General features: G+C 41.0%; 1 protein-coding gene across 3 annotated transcripts in view; it reads right to left on the bottom strand.

The window, feature by feature from the left end:
* Unc80 (unc-80 homolog, NALCN channel complex subunit) overlaps nt 1–10,495 on the bottom strand; it is a 192,481-nt gene extending 181,986 nt beyond the window's left edge. For all 3 annotated transcript variants that reach the window (XM_027941959.2, XM_034635733.2, XM_027941958.2), the window contains exons 1-4: nt 10,404–10,495; nt 9,380–9,428; nt 6,508–6,664; nt 5,366–5,667 (exon numbers count right to left, since the gene is read on the bottom strand). In XM_027941959.2, the coding sequence (XP_027797760.1) occupies nt 5,366–5,667; nt 6,508–6,664; nt 9,380–9,428; nt 10,404–10,495 (600 nt within the window). The remainder of the gene's footprint in view (nt 1–5,365; nt 5,668–6,507; nt 6,665–9,379; nt 9,429–10,403) is intronic.
* Between the last annotated feature and the right edge of the window lie 707 nt (nt 10,496–11,202).

Here is an 11,202-nt window from a genome sequence, read left to right on the forward strand (position 1 = left end):
TTGTTTTAAGTTGACTGAGTGCATAAACTCTGAGACCCTAATTTTTCTTCCAGAGTCTTCTATAGTGGGAATCCAAGGCTATTTATCCACACACACAACCAGAAACTCAACACTTGGAGAAGATACTTTTCAATCATTCAAATAGTTGTAGAACAAGTAGTCTAAAAGGTCCTGAGAAAAAAACGGAAGGTGTAAACACTAATGGGTGGAATCCACATCTCCACATTTCAGATGCTTTTGTGCTTTCCCTCAGGGTCTGTTTCTAAGATGTCATGAAGCCATTCTAAATGTTCTGACTGGTTGCTTGGAGAGATTTAATCGAACAACTATTATTTTAAGTTCCATTTTAAAGTTGTTTACTTCACACATAGGGATTTAGTTAAAATCCCCCTGCAGGCATGCATTTTGTTTTATTTCCTATTGTTTCTCCATTACTAGTGGTGCCTAGATAGAGCACTCAATAAGTGTTCCTTGAGGGATGAGTGAATATTATAAAACTGTGACAATATTGACACCATATTTTAAAAAGATTCTTTAACATTCATCATTTTTCACTGATAAGATTAAATTTAGACTAAAGGCAATCATATACTTGATTTTCAGACTGTTGATTTTATGTGAACTTTTTGAGCTAATTATAATTTTAAAGGAAAGGAAAACATACATTGAGTCATATGCTGTCTTACCAATGAATGAGTCACTTAAATTAGAGTTATTTGCTAATTGGTGAATTCATTCATTCAACAATGATTAAGTACCTACTAAACACAAATACTACATTAGCTACCAGAGATATAGTGATAATTTTCACCTGAGAAAGATAAAGAGATAACGATAAACAAATTGAGTACAACAGTGAACATGCCCCTGAAATATCATGGAAATAGAGGAGGAGTAAGGATGGATCCCTAATGATGTTCTAAAGGATGAATAGGAGTATTCTAGGAGAGGGGTGGAGTTTGAGGACATTCTAGGCAGCAGGACCTACATGACAAAAGGCTTGAAGAGAACCGTATTATATTCTTAGGAGGCTCTAAACATCTGAAGCTCTAGGAGAAGTAGACAGACACGTCATACAGGGCCCAGTGTAGCAGATCTCATTACTGGAATTTTACCTAACCTCTGTATTTTGAGAAATCAACAAATTATCATAAGCATGTTGGTGACATGGTCAGATCTACACTTCAGATAGGTCATTTGGGTGTTAATGTTGGATTTTATGAGGGAAACAGGAGACTGTGCATCCATGGAGAAAGAAAAAGTTCCAAGAAAGAGAGACACTTAGGTTAAGGTTGTAAATAGGTATCAAGAAGGTGTGGTGAGTTTGAAAAATATTTAGGAGAAAAAATGGGTGGGAATGTGTGATTAGTGGAATGCACAGATAAGGATGAGATTATAAGTAAAGGTAGTTTGTGTGAAGGATCTGAAATACAGAATATAGGGACAAGGGATCCACCAGAAAAAGTCTGAAATGCCCATAGATGAAGTGAGTTGAAAATCTGGTCCACAGGTCAAGAGAAGAGTCTGCCTTGGATATGCAGAATTATGTGATCTCAGCCTATAGGACACAAATGGTAAATTAATGGGGGGGGGGGGGTGCGGTTTCCAGGGAAATGATAGAGTAAGAAGAGCAAGATGGCCATACATGGTGGCATGCCAGTAATCTCAGCTACTCAGGAGGCTGAGGCAGGAAGATCACAAGTTCAAGGCCAGCCTGGCAACTTAGTGAGATCCTGTCCCAAAATTTTAAAATGACTTTAAAATAGGGGATTAATGAATCTCAGTGCAGAGTGCCCCTAAGTTCAATCCCCAGCACTCCAAAAAACAAAAAAAGAGCAAGAGAACCAGGATGCATCTCTGGGGGACCCCAATATTAAATGGACAGTCAAAGGAGATGCAGTCTAGAAAAGAGAGGGAGCAGAAATACAGATGCAAGGAGAATCGGCAGTGTGTGGTATCATGAAGAGAATTAAAAGCTTCAAGAGTATGTTCAAGTATAGCTGAGGTTTGATGAAATAAGGATTGAAAAATACAGATGAGGTTCAGTAATTCAGACCTTAGTGGGGAAACAACAACAACAACTGCAGTACAGAAACTTAAGAAAACTTTGTAGGAAGTCAGATGGAATTGGGTTTGAATCTCTCTTTGGTTATTAACAAGCTTGACTGTTATCTCTCTGAACCTCAGCTTTGGAGATAAAGGTACTCACTTCCATGTGGGTGGTTGAAAATTGGAAATGATGTGTGAAAACTGCCTGCCATATCATAGAGTCAAGCAGAACAACTGCAAGGAGTTGAGGAATAAAGGAAGATGAGGATGTAGAGGCTTGGCCTCATGCCTTGACTGAACTTAGGCCTCCCCTATGAGGCCCAACCTACAATACTGTGTTGTAAGTGCTGAGTGGGGACTCACGGGAGTATAGTCAAGCAAAGGACTGACAAGTGTGCAGTGCCCTGGGGTTGGAGAGCACAGGTCTGTAGAAGTACAAGCCTGGATGGCCGTGTGGTTTCCCCAGTTGCACACCTTTGTCTGCAATAAGAATAGAAAAGATGGTCTTGCGGTAGGAGTTTTGAAGGGCAAAGGACAGTAATGGTACTGGTGAGGGAGGGACAGTTCATATGGGCTTACATCAACATGGAAAAAAGATAATCTTCTGCACAGTCTGATAATCAGCAGGCAAATGGGGCACAGAATTCCCTTCTGCTCACTGCCTGGGGACACTTGCTGACACCTGGAATCACTTGCAGTTGTTAGAACTCAGGGAAGCGGGGATGTTACTGGCATTTAGTGAGTAGAGGACAGAGACGATGCTAAATATTCCAGGACAAGGCATTATCTGGACCAACATGCCAACTGTGCCAAGACCAAGAAACTGATCTGGAGATTGTACGTTCCCTAGCAACACTGAAAAAAGCAAATACCTCTTTTTTAAATGGAAAAAAACCTTGTAGCAAAATTTATTGACTAACACTTTTTATTATCCATAGTATCTAGAACAGTACTTCCCTCCTAGCAATGGCAAAATGATAAAATAACAATCATGCTACTAATGTAACTCATAATAATTATTTTGTATCAACCACTGTGCAATATTGGGTCACAGGTAAATGTGGGTATTTGGGGCAAGCTTTTCCAACTATCTGTAGTCTCTCCTGAAAAAGGATCTCAATGTCTCTCTCCCCAAAATACATGACGCCAACAGCAATAAAATATCAACAGCAAAAACAACTAGCCTTTCTGTGTTTCAGGCTGAGTACTAGAACTTACTGAATTCTCACAATGTACCATGAATGTATCCTTAAGTCAACTTAGACTTGAGAAAAGTGAGATTAAATAAATTAATTGCTTGATGTCATATGGTAGGAAGCAACCAGCTGAATTCAAAGAGAGTTTTATCTATTTCCAAAACATAAACTTCTGCCATGTCTTTCCAAACAAAATTATGGCCATTCTGGGCATGCCTGTTTTTCCAATGTGGGTGATATTGGTTGGCACATAGATATGTTCAGGGGCAATGGGTTCTTCTGCCCTCTCTATTTTAAAGACTGTGTGCCCATTTAAAATTGCTGGTTTTAGCACTTGGATCAGCTTCTGATAATGGTGTGGGTTTTCTCAGTAACTCATTAAACACTTACTGAGAGCTTCATGTGCCACATACAGTTGTGACCTGGACAAGCAGCATTCCTTCATGCCAGGACTGCTGTTCAGGTGGGCATGATGGGCAGTGCACATGTACACAAACACTGATAGTCATTCCTGGTAGTGGCAAGTGCTATAAAAGGGGAAAAGGATGGAATAATATATTGGTGACACAAAGGTGGTCAGTGAAGAACTTTCAGAGGTGTTCACATTTCAATTGTGAGAAATTTGATGAGAAAGACAGGACCATGTGAAAAATCCAAGTAGAGGATGTGGATGAATGTTTCAAGCCGAAGAAAAAAAACAGTGCAAGGACCTGAAGACAGGAATGAGCTCATCAGGTTTGAGGTGAGCCCACAGTGAGCCCAAAGGTTAGTGAACAGGAGAGAAACTAGTGAATGAAGGAGAGGCTCCAGAGAGGGCTTGGGTTCTGCAGGTTCCATAGGCCAGGTAGATGTTCTCATTTAAAGAGATGCTTTCCATTAAGTGTCCTTTTAAAAGATTTTTTAAATAGGATGTTACAGGTTTTAAAACAACAATTTGACTTAACAATACAAAAAAATTTAGCATATTTTATTGGTAATGTTGCTAGTGTATGTGTTGCTTTTGGGGAATTTATAGGTAGTTTGAAATGGATTCCTATCAGCAATGGGACAGTGTCCATGGGAAATGAACTTTTTTTTTTTTTTTTTTTTAGAAAACTAAAATGAGTACAAAGAATCTCTAACCCACTCCCTTTGTAGTGATTGCTCATGGTCACAACCCCCTTCATATATGCATTGCTATCTTGAATATTTATTCATTAATGTCATAATATTCTACTGAAAGATTAGTACAGTACATTCCTTCCAGTGTGGTGCTTAGATATAATATGATATGTGTGTCTTCACACAGATCCATGTTTTGTTGGAGGTATCCACAATCTCATGCAATTGGGGATCCAAGAGATTAAGTAACACCAAAAATAGGGTCACCAGTTAGACAGTGGTAGCACACTGATTTCAAGTTATATTGTACTTTCCAGATTCAGCAGTAGATGGATATAATTGTATTTTAAGACCATTGGTTTTCATGTAATCCCATGTTTTGTATTTTATACATTTAAAAATATTTTAAAATGCAATTCTTAGACTGAACCTGTCAAAAAGTCCATAGCACGTAAAAATTTTAAGCTTCAGCTTTAGACCCTGTATTGTAATGAGGTAGTTACAAAATGTTATAGAAATACAGAGAAGATTGGTGACAAAGTCTACATGGAGAAGGTCAAAGGAAAGCTTCATGGATATGATGATACTGAAGTTAGAGTTTGAAGGACCATGAGGAAGAGAGGAGAGAACAAGAGCAGAGCAAACAACAAGAGCATATTCAGGGAATGGTTCCAGTGGCTCCCAAGGCTGCATGATGAGGGGGCCAACAGGGGCTGACAGTTGGTAAGTCAAGAAAGGGACTGAAGCTTTAGATCATGCTTGGTCTTATACACCATGTTTAATAGGTTGGATGTTATCTTGAGGCAGATGGAGAACTACTGAAGATTGGTAAAGGATATATGCAGATTTGTGTTTTTAAGGTAATGTGCAGAAGTTTAATCCCAAAATCAAACCCTCCCTGCCTTGATTTGCCATACGACCATATGAAGACATGGATAACCAAATATGGAAATATCATTTGAAGCCCACTCTCACCTTGACTCCATCCCACCCATGCCTAATGCCTGCATACTGCTCACCTTAATCCTGTGTACCAGAGGAGCAAACAGAAACACAAAGAGCTCCACAGTAGCCATGGAGTTCTGGAAGATCTTCCTCCGGTTGTTCTCCTCTTCATCATTGGAGCTGCTCTGGCAGGGCTGACCTGGAGAACCCTGGTTTTCAACCTGGTGGATGAAAGCGCTGCTGCTGCCACCCCAGCTGGAGCCTCGGTCTGTGCCCCCAAACCGCTCACTGTTGCAGTCCTGGGGGGCCTCTAGGAGCATCCAGTGCAGGGTGTGAAGAAGTTTGGTCTCAGCGACACCGAGCTTATCTTGGTGGCCTGCATTGGACAACCACACAGTCAAGAAATAGTAAACGCTGACCAGAACAACAGATGTTAACCTTTGGTCTGGGAAGAATATCTCTACTTAGCTCTGCAGCTTGATTTTCCAGAAGACACTAGCATTTCTCTACATCTCTAACAACTACCATCAGCAGGGCTCATTTTTGTTTGGGGGGCTGTCCTGCTGGCTGAAATCTCTGTACAAGAGCATGCTATATCATGTAGGTAGAATCTGCAATTATATCTCATCTGTCAAATACCCAAACATATTTCCAAGCAGGTAACATAGTGGTTAAAATATAGACTCTGGAGACAATAACCATTCTATTTTAGACATCATGACCTAGAAAGGCCCCTTTATAGAGATAACATTTGAGCAGAGGCCCAGATGAGGTCAGGGAATGAGATGGAAAAAAAATGTGCACTCTAACATGGGATATGGCTAGGACATAGTGCCAGATGAGAAAATAATCTTTATGTACACACACCCACATACACACACACGGGCCACTACAAAGTTGGGGAAATGTCTTCAATAGTCAAATTCATGAAGTGGTTGCTTGAAGAATTGGGAGGTCGAAGAGGAAACCTCTAGGTAGGACTCATCTAGGACAGATGAGAGTCATTCACTTAGAACAATTAAAAACAACAGTCAGTTCACTGGTAATATTGAAATAACGATGGTACTGATGTGAGTAGAATTTTGAGAATTAAATAAGATGATATGTGAACAGTGCATGGGACGATAACAACCACTCAATGCATGTTTTTTTTTTAATGAGTATTGAACACATAGGACAACAATATGCAATAAACAAGTAATGTAGGAGCACCAACCTAGCTTGTTCCGGTTGGAAAGCAGAGTTGCGGTACAGTGGAGAACATGAGGCAAAGCAGCTTGCACCAGTTCCCATCTGGAAATGCTCTGGATGGCTTCAGAAAGGGCTGGAGAGAGGCCATGCAGCTTGTTTTCTACCAACACTCGTTCAAAGGACTGTAGATTTAAAAAGAAAAGCATATAAAATAATGAATTTGAGATTCTGGTTGGTAAAAAGTAGATATCAAGGTACTATATAACCTAGAAGATACAAGTTGCTGGACCAAATTCCTTAGGGTTCACTCACTTGCATCTTACACATATGTTGACCTACACTGGATCGGTCATGAATTCCTATTATCTGCCCGTTTGCAGGCTTTTGATCCAAAGATATGGCTTGAATTGTTAAATGATTATCATTTCTGTCAAAATAAGCTTCCTATAACAGAGATGTATTTAACCTTGTGAGATTTTGAACACAATATTTTTTTAAATGTTCTGAGTCATCCAACAGGCCTGTCACAACTGCAGACCAAAATGAAATGTGTTCTGCAAAGGTGTCTTGAGAGACAGAATTTATGTCAATTTGTTCAACAGGTGTTAACTAAGACACAACTCTGCCAAGCAATCTGTTTTTGGGGTCACTGATTTATTCCATGTCCCTAGCAATGACCTGGCAGAGAACACGCCTTAACTTAATACTGGAAACATTAAAAAAAAAACAAACAAAAAAAAAAAAAACACTTCATATCTGTTGAATAGAGAAAGAACAGAAGGAAGAAAAGGAGGGAGGGATGAGAGAAGCCATCTTGTCTTTGCAGCTTATAAAGTCTTCTATCCCTGCCAGGGATGCTCTCAGAGATGAGACACCCTAGAACAAGTAACAAATTTGATCTACTCAGGGTTTTTGTTTGTTTATTCATTTTGGTTTTTATTTTGTTTTGTTTGAGGGTGGAGGAGAATGTCATTGCAAGGTATTGGGGAAAGTAAAGATATCAGATATTAGAGTAATGATAATGAATATGTTACTTCTAAGAACATGTTTGATACCCCCTTACACATGTTTAAGAACCTTGTGTAATTGTCTTGGAGAAGGATCATAGTACAAGACCCAAGTGTTCTAACTGAATGACTGAGGCTTTGATAAGAAGCACAATCATAAGTAATATTTGTTTTTCTTGAAGAAATGAAATAAAGGCCTTTAGATATGCTGGCAATACAGATCCAACTACTTTAAAATTCCTCAACTGAAGTATTCATTAAGTAAAGGATGAGTATGTTAGACACTAAAAGATTTTTAAAAATTTATATAATCTAATGAATATACTAAAGAGGATGCGTTATGTATTTCATTTTGTTCTTAAATGCTACTAATGTAACTTTTTTATAATTTACTTTAAATATTGTTTTTTAGTTGTTGGTGGACCTTTATTTACTTATATGTGGTGCTGAGAATGGAACCCAGTGCCTTACACATGCTAGGCAAGCGCTCTACCACCAAGTTACAACCACAACCCAACTTTTTATAATTTTTTAAACCTTGAAAATTGTTTTTCATATGGATGTCTAAATACCTCTATCCCTATCTATCTACCCATCCAAAAAATGTAACCGCTATTTGATATTTTGTGGCTACACCAAAAATGTCAGACATGACTTTGCTAAGAACAGAGAAAAATAATGGTTGGTTTAAAATACTGTAATTGGCAGTATAGTTTTAAGAAAGACTTAGAGATTTCAACTGTCAAGTTATTCTAATGAGTCAAGTACAACGAGAAGTTCCATTAACAGGCCTGTATAAGAAAGCTACATTTAAAAAAAATATATCTATGTGGCAATTTTGACGGACAGGAGACTCAATAAAAAAATGTTTACTTGAGTATGTGTGTGTTTCTAGCTCTCCTGTTGGCTTCCATCACAAGTCACGATTCCTCAGTGCTCCTCACCAGAAAGTCATCCACGTAGCTGTTTTTAAACATGCATGGCAATATCCAAAGGGGTAGGTTTCTACTTTCACATTATAATACATGAAATGTCAAGGCATTTGTGAGAGCTCCACATTTTAAGGAAATCTGTTAAAATCTATTTCAATTTTGCTTCATGATATCACATCTTATTTTTTTTTTCCATTTACAAAATGGGACTTTGTAAGGAAATGGGATTCTCTTAGAATCTCAAGACAGGTGCACATTGTATAAATATTAATAGCATTATTTTCACTTGTAATAATTTTACATTATTCATTTTCAAACTTCCAGAGTGTATGGCAAACATAAAACAGAAATGTCTATTATTGTGTTCAAGTGGCTCATAGCAATTCATAATAGGAACATCCACTGTATAATAATCTCGATTTTGCTGATTACCAATGTGACTTTTCACACATGCCTTGGAAGGTGCTCCATGCCTAGTTCTATTGTCTCTCTCCTTTCTTCCAGCACTCAGTTCCTCCCCACTCTATCCCTCACTTCCCCATTGGGTGCCCATGTCCTCTAGCTCAAGGTCTCTCCGCTCTTCCCTCACTATGTTATTCTCTCTCCCTTCCTTCATGTCTTTGCCCAAGCATCGCATTAATAGTTAAGTCTTATCTACTCTCCCCTTATAAAACAAACTCCTACTAAGGTGTTTCTCAATCCCCTTTGTTGCTTTTTTTTTTCTCCAGTGCTTATCACCATGTGGCTTATTATTTATGTGTTTTATTTTCACATTTGTTTATGGCCTATCTGCCACCGCTCAATCCCATCAGTAGAATTGTGTCTGGCACACAGTAGGTGCTCAATAATATTTACCAAATGATTTAATATGTGTAGTCAGTATGATTTAATTCTTTTTTTGAGTTCAAATCACCACACAGAATATGAAAATAAACATTTAATGGTGAAAATCACGTACCACACAAGAAGCTTCATATTGCTTTCCCAGTTTAGGCCTCAAAAATGCACTGAAAAATTAAGGGAGACACTTATTATAAACATGAGAAAAATTATTATTAAAGCATCTTATGACACATTTTTCAATGAACAGACATGGAGCTATGAAACTCAAATTTCATGCTTCCTTATAGCTGGTTAATGAGCAGGTGTTGAACAGCCGAGGACACTTGCTTTTACACTTGTAATTCGGTATATGAAAAAGACGTGAATCTCTACAATTTTCCAGATCCACTCTAATTCTCAAGAGTTTTACCTAATCAGATTCTATATTGCCAATGGTCAGAAGTGGTGCATTACTCTTGTGCACAGTCATATTAACAACTGAAAAACGAACACTCTGTGGATCATGACTGCCAGGATCTAATTTCTTATCTGATAAATCTCGATGATAATAGTAATAATAATGATAATAATAAATAAATAGGGAACCTTCTTTGCTCTTTATTGGAATAGGTTTCAGGCCTGTCCAGGGTGGGGGAGAAATCCCTTATCAAAAACCATTCTCTTCAGGGGCTTTTACCAGAGAGATTACGCCAGATGAATCTGGGCAAAAATGGTTAACAAGTGGGCATAACAAATATCCACCGAACAAGAGCCGGAAAACAACAGGTCACCAGGCTGGAATTACAGCCGGAGATGGAGGGGGAATTGGACGCAGGAGCACAACCAGTCATAATTATCTTCCCTAGCCATCCACCCCCTCTTCCCAGACTCTTTGCCCTCCCACCCTCTAAATAATGTATATATTTATTTGAAAACTGCCAATCTGCTTGTCGTCAAACTTCACTGAATTTTTTTTTTTTTTTTTTTTTTTTCCAAATGCGTGTTTCTAAACCGGTGCAGAGGGCTGGCTTTCCAGCCCCAGAGAGGGAGCTGCAGGCTGTGGCGCGGCCTCAGCGGCAGCGGTGACAGCGGCGGCGACCCCGCGGCCCCAGGAGCGCCCCAGCCCAGGGCGCCCGCGGCGCGCCCTCTGCGCCCCTCACCTGGTTTGGCGCCACAGGAAGGTCTGGATGGGCAGCGGGATGCCGCGGCCGCTGTCCTGCTCCTGGCCCTCGGAGCTCTTCCTCTTCACCATGATGGTGGCTCCCGGGAGCCCTACTGCAGGACCCAGCGCCGGCTCCTCGCTAGCCGCCGCCTCCTCCTCCTCCCGCTGCTCCCCCCAACTCTCATCCCCTCCTTCCCCCAGGCAGAGCCGGCTCTCTCCGCCCTGGTCCCCCGTCTCTCTCCCCTTCCCCCACCCCTCCCCGCGCGTGGAACATGGCTGCGGGAGGAGGGGAGGGCTGGAGGCGCCGCGGAGCGGGGAGGGGGGCGCTCGGAGGAGCTGTCCACCTCGCCGCCCCCGCGCCCGCTCCTTGCTTTCAGCACCTCCCACTGTGGACAGCGGCCCGCGCCGGGCTGCCCAGCCGGAGAAGCGAGTCGGGGGCAGGTTGAGCAGCAGGGGGATGGCCGAAAGAGTCCACGCTCCGCATGGCACGCGCACGCCAGTCCCCTGCGCGGCCTCTTCAGCATCCAGGATCCGGCTTCCCCCGCTCCGAGCTGCACCCCGGGAGTGTCCCCTGTCCTGCTTCCCAACCTCTGCATCCGAAGAGCTGTCGCTGTCTGGGGAGGAGGAGCTTTGGAGAGCCGCAGAGCAGTCACTAACCCTGGCATCATTCGCACATCTAGCAAGGAGGTCAGGAGTCCACCCTCGGGGTTTAGCAGGAGCAACTCACGAAAATCATTAGAAGTGTAAACCAGGAAGGAAGGCAAGCTTGGAAAGTGAGAGCACGATTGAAAGTTCTC

The sequence above is a fragment of the Marmota flaviventris genome, chromosome 11 (assembly GCF_047511675.1).
Source record: "Marmota flaviventris isolate mMarFla1 chromosome 11, mMarFla1.hap1, whole genome shotgun sequence".
Lineage (NCBI taxonomy): Eukaryota > Metazoa > Chordata > Mammalia > Rodentia > Sciuridae > Marmota > Marmota flaviventris.